This window comes from Nothobranchius furzeri, chromosome 12 (genome assembly GCF_043380555.1).
Source record: "Nothobranchius furzeri strain GRZ-AD chromosome 12, NfurGRZ-RIMD1, whole genome shotgun sequence".
Classification (NCBI taxonomy): domain Eukaryota; kingdom Metazoa; phylum Chordata; class Actinopteri; order Cyprinodontiformes; family Nothobranchiidae; genus Nothobranchius; species Nothobranchius furzeri.
The window spans coordinates 22,316,921-22,335,813 of NC_091752.1; the positions used below are offsets into that span (position 1 = coordinate 22,316,921).

The following is an 18,893-nucleotide window of genomic DNA, read 5'->3' on the forward strand; positions in this document are numbered from 1 at the left end:
CCTGTTCTAGTATCTTGTTCTGCACCACCTACCTTGCTTGGAGTTGTCACACGTCTCGTCACTCAAGGATCCTCTGGCCTCCTTTCTCCACACCTGCCCACCTGCCCGCGCTCAGAACCATCTCACCAGTTCCAACCTCTTCCAGTTCGTCTCCGCTCTAATCCTGGTTTTGGACCGTAAGAACTTTTAGTTACGGACTCAGATTCTCCTGGTTCTGGCCTGGCTCACCTTCTGTTTTTATCCTCATAGATTCTGGTACCATCCTGTTCCTGTTCACAGAAGCAGCGCCCTTAGTTCTAGTTCTTTTTTTCTGTTCACCTTAAAATAAAACCTTTGTATTTTTTACTTACCTCGTGTGGTTCTTCATGTCCTGGGTGAAGTACATTACCCACAACATGACACTAGATGAGTGATTTTATCACTAAATTAAGCAAATCAGCTGTGTTCATGATCTAAAACATGCAGAAAATGTGCTGGAGCCAGACTGCAGCGCCAGGTATGTCAGCTGAATTTTCTCTAAGTCCCAACAGAGCGGCTCGACAACTCTGAAGCTGCAAGAGGAATATTCTGGCCACAGGATACAATGGGGATGGGTGGCCTTTTATTAACCCTGTAAAGTTAAAGGTAAAGTCCCGTTAGTCATCACACACTGGTGAAAATCATCTCCACATTTGACCCATCCTTGTGGGGAGCGGTGAGCTGCAGCTGTGGCCGCGCTCGGGAACTATTTTGTGCTTTAATCAAATAGTAATTTTAGCAAGTACTAGCTCAAGAAAATTATAAACATGAAAAAGTTGAAAAGTATACATTAAAAAGATTCAAAATACTGATTAAAAATTTCATGCCCCGGCTCCAGCCAAGCCCCGTTTCCCCAGCAACCACAACCAGCTCACCATCAACCTCATCCAAACCACCTGTCTCGCATTAACTCATCAGCTCCACCTGCAACACTCTACAGGTGCTGGCCAGTAAATTAGAATATCATCAAAAGGTTGAAAATATTTCAGTAATTCCATTCAAAACGTGAAACTTGTACATTATATTCATGCAATGCACACAGACCAATGTATTTCCGATGTTTATTACGTTTAATTTTGATATTTATAGGTGACAACCAATGAAAACATCAAATCTGGTATCTCAGAAAATTAGAATATTCTAAAGGCCAATGAAAAAATGTTTGTTTCTCTAATGTTGGCCAACTGAAAAGAATGAACATGAAAAGAATGTGCATGTATAGCACTCAATACTTAGTCGGGGCTCCTTTTGCCTCAATAACTGCAGTAATGCGGCGTGGCATGGACTCGATCAGTCTGTGGCACTGCTCAGGTGTTATGAGAGCCCAGGTTGCTCTGATAGTCGTCTTCAGCTCCTCTGCATTGTTGGGTCTAGCGTATTGCATCCTCCGCTTCACAATACCCCATAGATTTTCTATGGGGTTAAGGTCAGGCGAGTTTGCTGGCCAATCAAGGACAGGGATACCATGGTCCTTGAACCAGGTGCTGGTGGTTTTGGCACTGTGTGCAGGTGCCAAGTCCTGTTGAAAGGTGAAGTGTGCATCCCCATAAAGTTGGTCAGCAGCAGGAAGCATGAAGTGCTCTAAAACTTCCTGGTAGACGGCTGCATTGACCCTGGACCTCAGGAAACAGAGTGGGCCAACACCGGCAGATGACATGGCACCCCACACCATCACTGACGGTGGAAACTTTACACTGGACCTCATGCAACGTGGATTCTGTGCTTCTCCGCTCTTCCTCCAGACTCTTTCCAAAGGAAATGCAGAACTTGCTTTCATCAGAAAACATAACTTTGGACCACTCAGCATCAGTCCAGTCCTTTTTGTCCTTGGCCCAGGCGAGACGCTTCTTGCGCTGTTTCTTGTTCAAGAGTGGCTTGACACACGGAATGCGACACCTGAATCCCATGTCTTTCATGAGTCTCCTCGTGGTGGTTCTTGAAGCGCTGACTCCAGCTGCAGTCCACTCTTTGTGGATCTCCCCCACATTTTTGAATGGGTTTGTCGTCACAATTCTCTGCAGGGTGCGGTTATCCCTAGAGCTTGTACACTTTTTTCTACCACATTTTTTCCGTCCCTTCGCCTGTCTGTTAATGTGCTTGGACACAGAGCTCTGCGAACAGCCAGCTTCTTTAGCAATCACCTTTTGTGTCTTGCCCTCCTTGTGCAAGGTGTCAATGATTGTCTTTTGGACAGCTGTTAAGTCAGAAGTCTTCCCCATGATTGTGGTGCCTTCAAAACAAGACTGAGGGACCTTTTAAAGGCCTTTGCAGGTGTTTTGAGTAAATCAGCTGATTAGAGTGGCAGCAGGTGTCTTCTATATTCAGCCTTTTCAGAATATTCTAATTTTTTGAGATACCAAATTTGGAGTTTTCATTAGTTGTCACTTATGAATATCAAATTTAAATGTAATGAACATTGGAAATACATTGGTCTGTGTGCATTGCATGAATATAATGTACAAGTTTCACGTTTTGAATGGAATTACTGAAATATTTTCAACCTTTTGATGATATTCTAATTTACTGGCCAGCACCTGTATATAACACCAGGACCGACACCAAAAAAGCTCACGCCACTAAATTCTCCAGCATTCCAACCTCTGCCTGTACCATAGATCCTGACCTCGTTTTTGTTCCTCGACCAACCCACGTGCCTGCTACCTACATGGATTGTTTTCTCTGCCTCCGACCACCTGGATTCTCGACCTCGGACCATTCTCTGGTTTCTGCCTCCCGCCTGCCCCTTGTAGCATTCACGGATCTCTGGTTTTGACCAACGCTTCCTGCTGACCCTACCTCAGCCTCGCCCACCTCTGGCAACACCTAGTTGTGGTTTCCTTTTAATAAAGACATTAAGTGCCTTACTGTGTCTTGGTGTCCTCACGGGTCCTCAAGTTCTGTTCACAACAAAAAATGCTGAACATTTACACATTTCAAAGTTGTCAAACACTGAAAACCTGTTTTTATGGATATTTTTTTTATCATAATGAGTCACTCTTAAGTTTTTCATGGAGTCAGAACATGAAAATAGTCTCCTACTCCTATTTCCTGCATTTACTTCTGATAGGAAATAGATGGTGAAACTCTAGGATTTGAAAAGCCTGACAGATGCACATCAGACTGTCACTTAACATTCATGGACTCACCCAGAGTACGACTTTCAAGGCATTCATTCCTACTAGAGACCACTTCAAATGCATTGAATGAACCAGTGTCCCACACCTTAAGAAATAAAGAATAAAACCATTGAAAAGTGCAATTGGTTTGTATGATTTTCTAGTAAGGTGAACTAACCAGATTTTACAGTGTGCAAATGTGAACAAATTTCAGCAACATCACCTGTTTACATGAAATGATAAGTTTTTGTGCTTTTATGCCAAAAATCTCCCAATTAATGTAGTCATTTGTTTTTGAATTTAAAATGTTTTCACCAACTTTGGACTTTTCTACCAAATCAAAAGTAATTTAGATGGATTCAAAAGAAACTTGATGTATCATGTGTGTGTGTGTGTGTGTGTGTGTGTGTGTGTGTGTGTGTGTGTGTAAGGAGGGGGATGAATTCATCAAAGTGTTTCTGTCAGATTGTAACTTCTGTGACGTGTGTGGGAAAATGTCAGGAAGTTATGAGTGAGGTCCCATTCACCTCCAACCACACGCACGCGCGCGCGCACACACACACACACACACACACACACACACACACACACACACACACACACACACACACACACACACACACACACACACACACACACACACACACCTAAAAAAAAGCCATGTTTACATTTATTATGAATGATTAATGGCTGTTCCTTCTGTCTTTATTTAACCTGATTAATTATGCTTAAATGAGAATTAATGACCACCTCTTTTCACTAACATGAATGAGAATTTGCATATTTTAATGTTTTATGCAACAATTAAGACATTTAACTGTCAAAACAATCTTAGTCCACTGAAAACGCCTTTGTCCTCCACCTGCTTGAGGTCTTTTCTCAAAGAATCCGCAATAAACTGTAAAACTGCACTGCTCCTTCCATCAAATCCCAAACAGACACATAAAACACACACACAGACGTTTTGGCAACTTGTTTTTCTAGAGTTACACGTCTCTATCTTCCCCTGTTGCTGTTGCAGCCCGCTGCTCCTCCCTTTTGTGCTCTGAACAACATCTCCTCGTCCTAAAAGAATGCCTCCGATGGGTCTCTTTGACACGCATTGTTTGTGCAAGAAAATTTAGACCCCCAGCCCCCTGGCCTTGGCCCTCGTCTGCAATCCAGCCACTGGCAGTGCTGCCACTGTGACTAATGTCTTATAGATTTGCCCCTCTGAGTGTCTCAGTGTGTGTATGCACACACATGTTTGTGCATCAGAGAATAGAAGAGGGTGTGACTAATTCCTACAGAATGGTACTTGTACATTAGGGGGCCATTAGCTGTTCAGTCTCCTGATGGAACAGCAGGGAGTGGGACAGGCATTGTAGAGTCCCCCTTCTGCCCTTATCACCACCAGCCACAGGCATTCTTGCAACACACACAACCACTTTTAGGAAGTTAGGAAAACAAACAACATTCTTCTTGGCATTGGATTTCCAGTCACATTGCTCATGGTAAAAAAGTTTCCACTTCAATAAGTTTGAGGACTTTTTTAAGTTTAATAAACCACATGTTCATGGCCACCATCTTTGACCCTGGCGATCCGACTGCAGACCTCTCTGTTCAGGCTGCTAATACTATAAATTACTGGGGTTTTAATCAGGATTGTTGGCTTCCAGTGTGAAAATAGTTTCTTTAATCGCTTTAAATAACAATGAAAGTCAGCTGATTTCCAGAATGCACCACGCTGTTCATGGGCTGACACTGTTCTACATTCCTGTTTGTGGTGGTCATGGACAGGATTCCAAAGTGTAGTGTTGAAGAAGAACCTAGGGGTCTTCAAGCCATGACCTTCAGGATACATCAGGGCAGCTGAGTTGTGAAGTGGATGAGAGTCAGCTCCTCCAAGTTTGAGGTGATGGTTCTAAACCAGACAAGAAGCAACAGAGTTCTAGTTTTCTGGTGACTTGGCCAGGAATGTTGGTAAAATGGACCAAGAGATGGTGAGCTGAAGAGGAAGGCGAGCTGAAATGCAAAAACTCTTGATCTATAGTCACAGGATTATTCAAATAAATAAAATCACCAACAGACGAGTCTAAAGTAAAGTTTCTCCTTATGGTGGTCATTGTCATCATCCTGGCCAGTTCCTTCTGGAGGCTTTTAGTCCCCATGACCAGGACGTACAGATGGAAGATGACGGATGGAGAAATGGATGGATAGATGTACAGATGAATGAATGAATGAATGGATAGATGTATAGATGGATGGATGCATGATTGATAAATGGATAAATGACGGATGAACAGATGGATGGTTGGATTATGATGAATGGATGGATGTATAGATGAATGGATGGTTGAACAAACAGATGGATGGATGGATGGATGGGTAGACGGATGTTTAAACAGACAGATGGGTGAATGGATGAATGATGAATGGACAGATGGATAGATGAATGGATGGTTGGACAAACAGTTTGAAGGATGGATGGATGGATGGATGGATGGTTGACGGATGAATGGGTAGATCAGTTATGAACAAATGAAGATTGAAGTCATTTATTGCTGCATAATGACTCATATTTTACATTTGTTGACTTCGCAGAATTTTTAGGTTTTTGGACTTAATCCTTTATTAATCTCTCTTGAGCTGATTGGAGGACACGCAAGGTAGTGCCCGTCTGGCACTGGCTACCATATTTTGTCTTTAGCCAATCACAGCAACAAGTCAAATGACATGTACCATATGCATCTGGAAAACCTTCACCAAGTCTTCGGGTGCTTCCCTTTGCTCATTTTGTAATGAAGAAACACAACAATAGCCGCTTCTACGCGAGCTTCAACCAGCACGACCATGTTTGCTTTGCTTAGCCGGGCGCTTGATACTATCGTCAAAACTAACTCCCACCATACAGCACAGGGCTGACACACGATTGGATCGGCCTATTTTGGGCCGGAGGTTGGACGGTTTGAACTCGAGTTGTACAAGATGGATTCTCCTAAGTTTAGAAAACTCCAAATGTTGCGAGAATTCAACTTGCAGCGTGAGGTTAGGGATGAGCTACGATGTAGCCCCCGCTGCCTTGGGGGGCTCTGACAGAGGCAAGGCCTGCCACACACCGCCAGAGCCGGGATCAAACCTGCAACCTTACAATGCAACCTGCTCTGCCTCCTGAGCTACTGCTGTGCTTATCTCATCTTATCTCGTTCTTTAAAGTGTCATGACAAAAAATACATTTATAAAACGGTTGAGAGCCAGGTTTACAACTATGTCCTACAAATAGGATTCCTCAAATTCTGACTGCAAGCAGGCTCCATTTGATGTTTGAGTTTGTGTGTGTGTGTGTGTATGTGTGTGTGTGTGTGTGTGTGTGTGTGTGTGTGTGTGTGTGTGTGTGTGTGTGTGTGTGTGTGTGTGTGTGTGTGTGTGTGTGTGTGTGTGTGTGTGTGTGTGTGTGTGAGAGAGAGAGAGAGAGAGATGAAGAGAGCAAGACATTACTTAAATGTGTAAAAATGTTATTATTCTCCAAGAGAAACTCTCTTTCCTATATTCTGACCTTTACTGAGTCCTGGAGCATGGGAGGACGTAACGGGGTTGCCCTGGGTGTGTATTCATGCACACTGTGTCTGTTTATGTGTGTGTATGTGTGTGTGTGTGTGTGTGTGTGTGTGTGTGTGTGTGTGTGTGTGTGTGTGTGTGTGTGTGTGTGAGGTTTCCCTTCCCTGAAGAGAAAAGCTCTATTGATGCGAGACGGTGCTCCTGTTCCGTGTCAAGTGCAGCACAAGGTCACTAGGAAACTTTGGGATTTTACACAGGCACACTGTTGTGAGTATGTTTCCAGTGTTGTGACCTATATCTGATGCCCCCACAGCACAGAGTCTGAGTCTTTAAAAAAGAATGAAAAAATGCAACCCGTTGTGTCTCTTTTAATCAGATTTTTGTCAGTCTTGTGTTAGTAAAGAGAGAAATGGAGTCAAAGTCGGACCTTACGGCACTCTAGATCAGTATCAGAAGCAAACGTTGCACACATTTATGTTTCTATCATGTTTATATTTTGCTGCAGTAAAATTTATATTTCAATTTGCAGCTATAATATATCTGCAAATTGATGAACCAATCTAACCAATCTCTGGTGCACTTTCTAAAAAATAATTTCAGTTTTCAACATTTTCAAGTCCAACACAAACGGTGTTCATCCACCCGCTCCAGCTTTGCCACTCTTTCCAGAGCATCCTCACCAGAGACCTGTCAGGTCAATAAAATAAAACCAGTGTATACGGCTGATAATGCTCCTCACTTTATGCAGCAGCAGCCAGGGCTGGACTAATTTACTGATCACGAGTAAAGAGGCATCAGCTCTTTATGCGTCTCTCGCTCACTGGTTTGTGACAGGCGGGCAAGTGGAGGAGCAGCCCAGTCACAAACCCGCCATGCTTGATGTTCATCACAGTGGCACTGACCTACTTAACTGCCATCTCCTCCTGGATGTCAAAGGAATCACTGTCTGACATTTGGAAAAAGGCTCGGACGACAATTTCCAGGAAGGACAAGCCGTGATCTCCACTCCTCCCGGTAACGACTGCCGACTAAATAAAAGAGAAAAGATAAGCTCGACTCTTTAGTCAGAAACCTCAGTTTGATTGATCTTTCAGACGGTGATTAAATTTACATACTTAGAGCGTAAACACACATTTAGGTGGAGGCCATCAGAGCTAACGTCTCAACTTGAATCCGACACAGATTGATGGTGGCGAGGCTAAAGGCTCCTCTAGCAAAGGGGCGAATGCTGGAAGCACTGACCCAGAGCAAAGGTCTCATCAGTGCCTGTCTCTGTCTCCGGTCCCCCTGCCTGTCAAAGTCACATTTTAATCGCAAGCATAATTTGAATTTACACTAATGAATACAGATGACTCCCAGGACTCAACAAGCTGAAAGTAATAAATTATTATCGCTGCTAACAATTGCATTTCTGAAGCCCTTTTTCAATTAGACGCCCCCGCGGAGACGATCGTGGAGGGCCTGGTCAAATGAAGACAAACGATGCCCCTCACACTGGCGTGCGTCTGCTCCTCTGATTTAATAGCTTTCTAATTTAGCAACATCTTCGACGTGACGAGGCGTGAGGCTCTTCTTTTTTTGTCTATCCAAACCGTGATGAGAAAGTTACCTAATTGAAAGCAGGTGTTAATCAACCTTGCCGTGATGTGATTCGGGAGGGAGTTTGACAAAGAGAACATCGTCCTTGCCACTCAGAGCACTCATCTAACAACAAAACCCTTTTCCGTTGCACTTTACAGGTTTTTTATTATGAAACATAAGAATAATTTATGATTATAAACCTCAGATTCGACAAATTGTACTGAAAGGCATCTTTAACAAAGGACTGATCTGAATAACGGCCCGTTTTAAACCTATAATAGGCTTCATTTAGACTATTTGTGTGGTTACCAAAGGAGCCTTTAAAATTGCAATAAATCTTCATTCCTGGTGGTGTTTATGTACTGTTGCCTCTGGCAAGGACAATCAGCAAAACCAAAGTTTAAGTCATTTGACAATTGCTCATGTTTTCTGGCTGCTCGCAGAGGTCACGCGGTAATTTTAGGAAATTGTGATCACGGAAATAAAAACAAAAAGCTGCTGCTGAAATCTGTCAGCACTTGGAGCTCCACGGCTCACAAACCAGAATAATGCTTAGCTCTGTCCTGGAAGAAAGATAAATGAAAGACTTTCTTGTTTCTCGCTGTTTTGTTCAAACCCATCCATTCCAATAAATCTTTATTCATAAAGCACATTTAAAACTCAGCATGGCAGCTGACTAATATACTGTACAGTCAAGGCAGGGGGAACATTAAAGCTGTGGTGAATCGAGACTTGTCCAGAGAAAGCAGCAAGAGCAGACAATAAAAACAATAAATGAAATAACAACAACAATCAAATAGATAAAAGCGTGTAAAGTTAAAAAGAGGCTAAGAATAGAACTAAATTAAAATTGACTTTTGAGTAGAAATACAAGAACATAAGAGAAGGGGAAACCTGTGTCAAGGTCCAAAAGCAAGACTAAAGTAGTCTTTCATCAATTATGCAGCCGAGGTATTTTTTAGGAGTGAACCTTTTCAATAATTTGACTGTTAAAATGAGTGTGGGGGTAGAGAATGGGCTGTGATGGAAATGAACGACCATTTCTTTGGTCTTGGAGATGTTCAAGTCCAGGCAGTTCTCTGTACACCACAGTGAGAATGAGTCCAGTTCTGTTTGCAGCAGTCCTTCTGTGTTTGTAGTGTCCATGATGAGTGTGTTGTCTGAATACTTGATATAAGTGATTCCTGGGGTAGAGCTCCTGCAGTCACTCATGTATGAGATGAACAGAAGTGGAGCGATCACTGAACCTCGTGGGGAACCACCAACAGTGCTGAGGTGGTCATTCAGCCTGACCTTCTGTTCCCTCCCCGTGACGAAGCAGAGGACCCAGAGGATGAGATGAGGGTTAACGTTCAGTTCAAGTCTTGAGGCTCATTGGGTCTGATGCGCTGCCGTGTACGCTCCACAACCTCAGGCAGGAGATGCTTGAGACATAGGGGCTAGCTCTGCTACGTCATGTTGATCAAACCTACAGAAAAAGTTATTCAGATCGTGTGCCATGCGAACACACGTGTCTGCAGGGAGCCCAGAAGATATACATTTAGAAGGGAGCCTAGCCAGGGTTTTGACCCCTTCCAAGCATCCCTGGCTCTATCGCTGCTAAAAAGCTTCTCCGCTCTTTTTATAGGCCCCTTTGGCAGTTTTAACTTCCCTGTTCAGCTTGTTTTCAATACGTTTACCTTTGAGTCTATTCCATAGACTGTACATATGTACAGGGAATATTCCCTGAGTTAAAAGCTTTCTACTTTTCATTCAGAGCTGTTTTAGGTGAATCAGTGAGCCAGGGCTTGTTATTAGAAGACGCATAGTAGGAACCAGCATGTCCACACAGAAGATGTGTCACCGTTCTCAGGACAAGTGCTCACAGAGTAATGCAATGAGTATGTACAGATAAAAAGTGTTTAACTTTTGTTCTCTGCGCTCACACTGACACTGATTCTGCACACAAGTGAAAATAACTCACTTATTTCTTCATCTTCTCAAGACGCGGTAGCTTCATCTGGAACAATAAAACACAACCTCACAGAGAAAATCTCAGTAACAAAACATGAATCACCTGATGTCACTAATGTCAGCAGTGGGTTACGTTGCTATCAGAGTTTTCTCTCATAGTATCTTTAAATGGCCAAGATGCATCTCCAAGTGCTAATGAGTGGAGTAAACAAGTGAAGTTAAATGGCGTCTTTTAGTTGTGACCATCTCCATTCAAACATTTTTTTGTCACATCCCAACATGCAGATATGGCCTGAAAAGCACAAAAATGTGCTCCGAGAGTAAAAGAAAATGACATATTTGAACGTTTGTCTTCACCTTCAGGCTGCGTGGACTCGACCACGTCTCCATGGAAGCAGAGACATTGAGAGATGTGATAAAAGCCATAAAGGGAGAATATATAAAACGGTTTAAAGAGTGATTATAGATCATGTGCTGTTGTTAAGACCCACCCTCTGCTCTCCACAGACTCTGCTTCCGGATCCATTAGTGAATAGAAAGATCAGAAACACAATTAAAAAGAAATTGTGCTTTCAAGCGTTTTCCAACATAAAGAATTGGTCAAATTTAACAGAAGGGGTGTTGTAAATTAAACAACAACAAAAGAAAATGTATTAGTGTGTGCGCGCGTGTGTGTGTGTGTGTGTGTGTGTGTGTGTGTGAGGGGAGATTTTGCAGGTCAGTTTGCCAATCACACAGAACACAGAGAGAAATAAAGCTTGTCTGTGTTACTCTGCAATCCCAAAAGAGAGTAAAAAAGCACATGCTCTCATTTCTACATGCTTCCTGGCTTTTTAATCACTCCCCCTGATGGATCGACCCTCTGATAATGACTTTACCAACAACTGTCTTTTCAACTCCTCATAATAATGAAAGTTTATTATGAGACGGTGAGGTAATGCACTCTAAATGGAACATATTTCACTGTAATGCAGCAGGTTTATAGCTATCGTCCTCCCTTTCATATAATTCATTAATTCCTCCTATTTGAAAGTAATTTGTTTTATAAAGTATCTATAATTGGGATTGACCTTTGAATAACCTGACTGTCAATGTTCTTCCAGCGGAGTGCAGACGGCCCATTTCTACTGTCAGAAATTCCGGGTAGTTTTACCAGAATTTTGCAGCATGTGCATGCTTACAGTTCATCGAGAAAGGAACCAACGGAGTACCTGAACTCGTACCGGCTGGCCAAGCGGGTTGCAGCAGTGGAAGTTTCTGAGGCAAAAGTTGTCAGAGGAGTTTGGAGAAGCTGTGAAAAGAGACTATCGATCGGCTCCAAAGAGGTTCTGGCAAACTGTCCGGCGCCTCAAGAGGAGAAGCCAACAACTCGCTCACACTGTTTACAGTGGAGATGGGGAGCTGCTGACATCAACTGGGGCTATAGTCGGACGATGGAAGGAATACTTTGAGGAGCTCCTCAATCCCACCGACGAGTGTTTCGAGGAGGAGGAACCAGAGCTAGGAGACCTGGAAACGGACCGTCTGATCTCTGGGGCAGAAGTTGCTGAAGTAGTCAAACAACTACACAGCAGCGGAGCCCTGAGGGTGGATGAGATTCGTTCCGGGTATGGCTTTGGATGTTATAGGACTGTTGTGGTTGACACGTCTCTGCAACATTGCGTGGTCACCAGGGGCAGTTCCTGTGGAGTGGCAGACTGGGGTGGTGGTCCCCGTTTTTAAGAAGGGTGACCAGACGGTGTGTGCCAACTATAGGGGGATCACACTCCTCTGCTTCCCTGCAAAGTTTTACTTCAAGGTACTGGAGAGGAGGGTCCGATCGATAGCTGAATCTCGGATTGAGGAGCAATGTGGTTTTTGTCCTGGTCGTGGAACTGTGGACCAGCTCTATACCCTCGCTAGGGTGATGAAGGGGTCTTGGGAGTTTGCCCAACCACTTCACATGTGTTTTGCAGATTTGGACGAGGCTTATGACCGTGTCCCCAGGGGCATCCTGTAGGGGGTGCTTCAGGAATATGGGGTGGATGGTCTTTTCCTAAGGGCCATTCAGTCCCTGTACCAGAGAAGCATGAGTTTGGTCCTCATAGTCAGCAGTAGGTTGAAACTGTTCCCAGTGATGTTTGGACTCTGCCAGGGCTGGGCTTTGTCACCGGTCCTGTTCATAATCTTTATGAACAGAATTTCTAGGCACAGCCATGGTGTGGAGGGTGTCGAGTTGGTGGTAGGAGAATCTTGTCTCTGCTTTTTGCGGATGATGTGATTCTCCCAGCTTCACCAAGCTCAGACCTTCAGCCCTTGCTGGGGAGGTGCACAGCCAAGTGTGAAGCGGCTGGGATAAGGATCAGCTCCTCCAAATCTGAGACCATGGTTCTCGACCGGAAAAGGATGGTTTGCCAACTCCAGGTTGGGAGAGAGGTCCTCCGCCAAGTGGAGGAGTTTAAGTATCTCGGGGTCTTGTTCATGAGTGAGGGAAGGAGGGAGCGGGAGATCGACAGGCAGATTGGGGCAGGGTCTGCATCACTGCAGACGCTAAATCGATCTGTTATGGTGAAGAAGGAGCTGAGCCAGAAAGCAAGGCTCTCAATTCACCAGTTGATCTACATCCCAATCCTCACCTATGGTCATGAGCTTTGGGTGATGAAAGAACAAAACCGCGAACACAAGCGGCGGAAATGAGTTTCCTTCGCAGGGTAGCCGAGTTCAGCTTTAGGGACAGGGTAAGGAACTCGTACATTCAGGAGGGACTCGGAGTGGAGCCGCTGCTCCTCCGCATCAAAAGGAGCCAGTTGAGGTGGTTCGGGCCTCTGGTCAGAATTCCTTCTGGACACCTCCCTCTGCAGGTGTTTTGGGCATGACCTGCTGGCAAGAGGCCCCTGGGTCGACCCAGGACTACTAAGAGGAAATACATTTCTAGGTTGGCCAGGGAAAGCCTGGGTGTCCAAGCTGAGGAGCTGGCTGACATGGCCTGGGAGAGGATTGCCTGGGAGGCTCTACTTGGGATGCTAACCCCCACGACCCGGGCCCGGATAAGCGGAGGAAGGTGAGGTGAAGTGAATTCAAATGGTGTTTTTCTTTTTGAGATTCTGGTAGTTTTTCCTAAAGTTGAAGTGGTAGCAGCCGGCTGTTTCTCCTTCTCTGATATTATTGAGCGGAGAACCTCTCACACCAGTGGTGTTTTGTTGCTAAATAGAGTGTGTTATGAGTGGAGGACCCAGGTAAGTGTAATGATTTGGCGAGACCGACAACCAGATGGTCCAATGGTTGCTTTTGGTCCTAAATGTGTTTTTGGTTTAGGTTTTTAGAAAGATGTGAGAGAACCACTTCATTATTTTTGTTTTTGTTTATCTCCACAATAAATTTATAGCTATACTATGCCAGAACGTTGTTAAGAGGCAAGATGAAAATGTTCTAAGCTAATTTGTTTTCCAAATTTGCCATTGCAGTTTTAACTCATGCTGGTTGTAACTCAGTAGGAAATAGACAACCAACCAGTTATACATGTATAACTGAAGAGTTGCTGGTCAAGCAGATCGAAAGGCAAAGAAAATTGCTATTTCTAAACTTCGAATACCAAAAAATTACAATAGAAATCCCCCTGAATCGCTGTAATTCAGAGCACTTTGTGGTCTCACAACAACATTTCTTCTGGTCATTGGAAAAATGCAGCTTTTCACATCACAAGACTCCCCCTGAAAGGATTACTGTACTTTTAATATTATTGTGCATGGACATCTTTTGGTGCTGATCAGTGACGTAACTCACTGTTGGAGAAGTCACCACATTCTGACATCTTATGTAAACCCAACGGCAGAGAGGACCAAGCCATCGTATCTCCTGGTCACTTTTTTCCCCAACCCTGAAATTTCCCAAAGCTCCTATAGTAAAAACACGGCTATAACGTACAAGAGTAGAAGGAATGGACGTAAAGAAAAGTGAGCAAGTAAATTCAGCTCCGTGACTTTCCCAGCATCAGGTTTATGTGTGCAGAGTGTGTTTCCAGGGCTTTCCATGCTGTCACAAAAGGCCCCTGTGAGACCAGCTTATTTACCCTGCAGTAAAACCCAAGAGGGAGTATACCCTGCAGTAAAAGTGTAGAGGGGGTGCAGCGGAATTAGATTTAGAGTCGCCCCCGGCTCTCTGTTCTCTGTGTGCCATTAGGGAAAACCCGCTCTGCTGCTCTTGTTCCGTTGTTCAACTTGAGTTATGGTGTGTGTTAAGAGTCAAAGGTAAGATGTGTTGTTTAAGACTCAAAACAAGTTTCAGAATAGAGTTTAATGAAAGAGAGAGGTATTACATTGTTCTCGGTTATTGGTTACATAATGGCTGGTAACAGTGACAAGATTTTTTAAATTAGCATAAATAAGCAGTTGTGCAATTAAGGGTTATTATTACATTTCACAATGCTTTTTTATTTTTGCATAAGCACTTGCTTGACTGTACAAGATGCGTTTTCACATATGAATGCAAAATGTGCTTTTGCCTTTTCTTGCCAAGATGTGAGGCTGAAAAGACTATCAACAAGGTATGGAAGAGACTTTGCACACGACCGAGGGTTAGCCATCGCTGGAAACCAGGCGATAAGCAGTGACCGGAGAGACATTACATACACAATACAGAGGCTGACGGCTCTGCGAAGCCACCTGCAGTACATGGCAAAGGTACAGTACAGCATATATCTTCCCAGCATGCTCCAAACACATTGGACAAAAATGTTCTCAGGTAAGAAATTGACATTCGGACCCTCCTCCTTTTGGAAAGAGTTGCTTTTGTTACATTCCATATTTTCATCAAGTTCAAGTAATTCGATCAAACTGCAAGCTTGGACGTCTGGACTTTTTGAGTCTGCATGCAATAAGGAGCTGGTGTGTGAGTGTGTGTGTGTGTGTGTGTGTGTTAGCAGCTGAATGAACAAAGCTTATAAGCAGTGACATCCAAAGTTGAGGTTTCAAACGCAAAGCCGTGAATCCCCTTTGATCTGTGACCTGGAGGCGGAGTTCTCTCGCTTTGTACAGCATCTGTAAACTTTAGAATATTTTTTGCATTTTTGTCTGAGTTTGTATTAAAATAGCTGTTGAGTACAGACAACGGATGTTATTGTTTAGTAAATCGTTTTCAAAAGTCCAACAACTGATAGTTTTAATGAGACTTAAATTGGTTTTGTACATTTGAATAAAAAAATCGGTTTACTCAGCGTTCTCGTGCCCACATTTTTAGTAAAAGTGAATTGAAAATGTATTGGTTGATTTAGACATTTGTCATGAGGAATCATTCTTTATCTGTATCAGAGTTGGGTTCAGGTCTTTAACCCTTTCATCACGATAGCGCTGTGTACAAAATAAAACCAAACCAAATCAAAAAAGAAAAGTAGTGGGAGAATGTCTCATTTTTTTATAAATGAACAAATAACCAAATTATCTATCTGGGTTTGGATGGTTTACATTCATTCTGTTAAATCAGTTTCTAGCTTTTTGTCCCCTGCCGTCTTCATTGTACAGCAGGTGGGGTGTGTCTTTCCAAGGCACTTGAGTCTTTTCATTTCCCTAGATGATGAACTTAAAACCAACTGATGTCTTTTAGGTAATGCCCCCTTCTCCGGGGTACAAATGCACTTAAATAAAACATTAACATATTGCTTAATCAAAAGCTACTCATTAATGTCCAGCTTTGGTGTTAATTGTACACTAAGATGACACTAAACAGGTCTGATGGTAACCAGATTCTGAATTCCATGTTGTGCAACAAATAAATGTAATCTGCAGACTGAAATCAGGTTAAATGAACCCAAATACATGAAGCAGAAGGCAAACGACTAAAACCCGAAAGGCAAAACAACCTCGGTGATCTATGCCGTCACCGAAGCACCGAGAAGAAAACCACAGACAAAACAGAATAAAAAATAAAGCTGTCAGTGTAGCAAAATAGACAAAAACAGACTTTAGAGCTATTAAGGGAACGTCCATCATAGGTAAAAGGTGTCGTTAGTGAACTGCTCTGCGGAGAAAGACTGCGCATGGTTGAACGTGTGCTGCCTGGGCTTTGCATTGACGCTGAAACATTCAAACTACTTTGTGGTCTCTGGGACTCTCTGGTTGCCACTGACTGCCTTGGAGCTGTAAAATTCCCTGCAGAACCTCCAACCAGACTTTGTAGCAGAAGAGGTACTGTTCCTGGAAACAAAAAGACAAAGAACACGTCCACTTATCGTCTTTTAACGTGCATATTTAACTCCTTTGTTTGCACTAACCTTGGTTTGAATCATCCCATGCCGCTGAAGTCTCATCTCTTTCACAACGTCGCTCACATTAATCTAAAGACAGACAGACGGATTTATTTTTAACTAAAAAAAATAAAACACAATTGACATTTAAGATTCTCCCAGAGGATTTTGAGGGGGTTGCCGCGGTTGCTTTGAAAGTTGTTGCAGACATTTGCTACTGGTTCTGGTTAAGTGCCGACATATAAGTATTAATCAGCAGGGCCGGTCCAACCCTTTGTGGGGCCCTAAGCAGGTTTTCTTTTTCTTGGGGGGGGGGGGCTCCCATGCAAACATGTCAACACCAGACGACTCATCATTCCAAGGCTACACTATCTTGCAGAGTGCATTACCGGCCACTAGGGTGCGCTGTGATCAAACCTCAAGGGAAAAAGGTGTCTTCAGGAACGTGCCTGAAATCACGTAAATGTGGTTATCCCTGACTGTACATACTACTACTTCTCATTTGTATTGCTGCTGCTCAACCATCACACTGCTGTCTATCCATGCTACTGTTCGACTTGTATGTGTAAGTCTTCACATGCTTGTTAAGCTAATATAATGGTCACATTGTCAGTATGCATGCTAAGCCGCGCTGCACGTGTCTACTTATTTTCTCGCGTTGCTTAGCTTTAGCCTTTAGCCCATGCTGCTGCTTCAGGCTGCCGTCAGCTTCTGCTCACTCAGCTTTGTATGTCGCCGCAGGGCTCCTTCATCCTTGTCAATAAAGCCTTTAGACATCGAGGAGTGTATTTCTTCATATCTGCGTAACTCACTAACTGTTGTTTGTGTCTTTTGTAATTTGCTTACATCATACTTGTGTTATTATGGCTATTGGTTTGAACATTACTGGGGGAGCGAACCAACAGAAATGCTCTAATTGGTTCGCTTTTTGAATCGCAGAGTGTTATTTAAGCGTGGTACAATTCAGCTGTTTGAAAGTAACATCAGCAGAAAAAATAATTAATTTGCAGTAAACAAGTAAAGTTTACGATCTTTTGTTCACAAAATTTGGTGCAGATGTATAAAATGTGCGTAATCACTACAAAATGAAACCAAATGATATATGTATGTATGTATGTATGTATGTATGTATGTATGTATGTATGTATGTATGTATGTATGTATGTATGTATGTATGTATGTATGTATCTATCTATCTATCTATCTATCTATCTATCTATCTATCTATCTATCTATCTATCTATCTATCTATCTATCTATCTATCTATCTATCTATCTATCTATCTATATAATTTCCATGTTTAATATCTTTCATTTTTATTTTTAAAAGTAAAAAAAAATGTTCTCATGCCCTCTTGGTACTTTTGGGGGACCCCTGATGGTGTGGGGGCTCTAAGCAGTCGCTTAATTGATGCATGCCTTGGGTCAGCTCTGATAGTATAAAAGCAAGCCTCCACTCACAGGCAGGTCATTCTCAATGAGTTTGAGGAGAACGTCGGTGCAGATGAGAACTCCTGTCCGTCCGATGCCAGCACTGCAGTGGACGGTGATCGGCCCCTTGTGGTGCACCGCCCTCATGTAGCGGATGAATCGAACCAGTTGCTCAGAGCATTGCGGCACGCCGTGATCGGGCCAGAGTGTGAACTTCAGATGATGAACAAAGTGGGTCTCACCAGTCTGGAACATCAGGTTAAATTAACGTGGTAAATGCAAATAAAAATTCAACAAAAAATCTATGATTTTTTTTTTTACCTCTGTTTCCACCATGCGGATCACCTTTATCTGGAAGTATTCCAGGAACTGCTGGTTCTCCAAATGGAGCTGGTACCTGCCAGTGCTCAAGGGCGCACCCTGCTTCTCTGGCCAATACTTGTGACACTTGATTCTTCCTTTTTCTACTTCTTGGGTCATCATGGAAACAATGTCAGATTTAGTCTCCCAGATCATCTGCCAGAAGGCCTGAACCGTAGAGGGTAGAGGTCCTTGGCAGGAGATATAGAAGAGCTCCTCCTCTCCGACTTGCATGCGGATGTAGCTTGCGTTTATGTACTCCTGGTTCTCTCCAATGGCTACCCGCGTTTTATCATCTGTAGGGGAAAATACACAAAGAACATCCTGACTTGTGTGTGAAATCTGTTAAGTAGAATATAAAGAAAGCTCCAAACAGCCTATAGGAGCAGTAAACCACCGTTCACCCCCACAGATCTAAGGCATTCGCAGAAATCTGCAAGGCATATGGTGTGTTTCAGTTGTAATAATTCCACTGGGGGTCACTTTTCTTTTTATCACACTCATTCATCTTAACTCTGACCTGTTTCACCCCCACACGCTGTGAAAGTCTGAGAAGAAAACACTCCTGTACATCTCTCACATACGTTCCATGCGTTTGGCAGCTGGGTTTGTATTAATAACATTCCTGGGCTAATTTTTCACAGAATAACAACTACACACACACACACACACACACACAC

General features: G+C 43.2%; 1 protein-coding gene across 4 annotated transcripts in view; it reads right to left on the reverse strand.

Annotated features, from left to right (window-relative positions):
- Positions 1 to 14,462: 14,462 nt before the first annotated feature.
- The window catches only part of ptpn20 (protein tyrosine phosphatase non-receptor type 20), a 38,571-nt gene continuing 34,140 nt past the window's right edge, over positions 14,463 to 18,893 (reverse strand). For all 4 annotated transcript variants that reach the window (XM_070542428.1, XM_054750079.2, XM_070542427.1 and 1 more), the window contains 4 exons: positions 18,175 to 18,509; positions 17,884 to 18,099; positions 16,450 to 16,512; positions 14,463 to 16,372 (listed from right to left, as the gene is read on the reverse strand). In XM_070542428.1, coding sequence (XP_070398529.1) covers positions 16,262 to 16,372; positions 16,450 to 16,512; positions 17,884 to 18,099; positions 18,175 to 18,509 — 725 coding nt within the window. In that variant the 3' untranslated portion in view covers positions 14,463 to 16,261. The remainder of the gene's footprint in view (positions 16,373 to 16,449; positions 16,513 to 17,883; positions 18,100 to 18,174; positions 18,510 to 18,893) is intronic.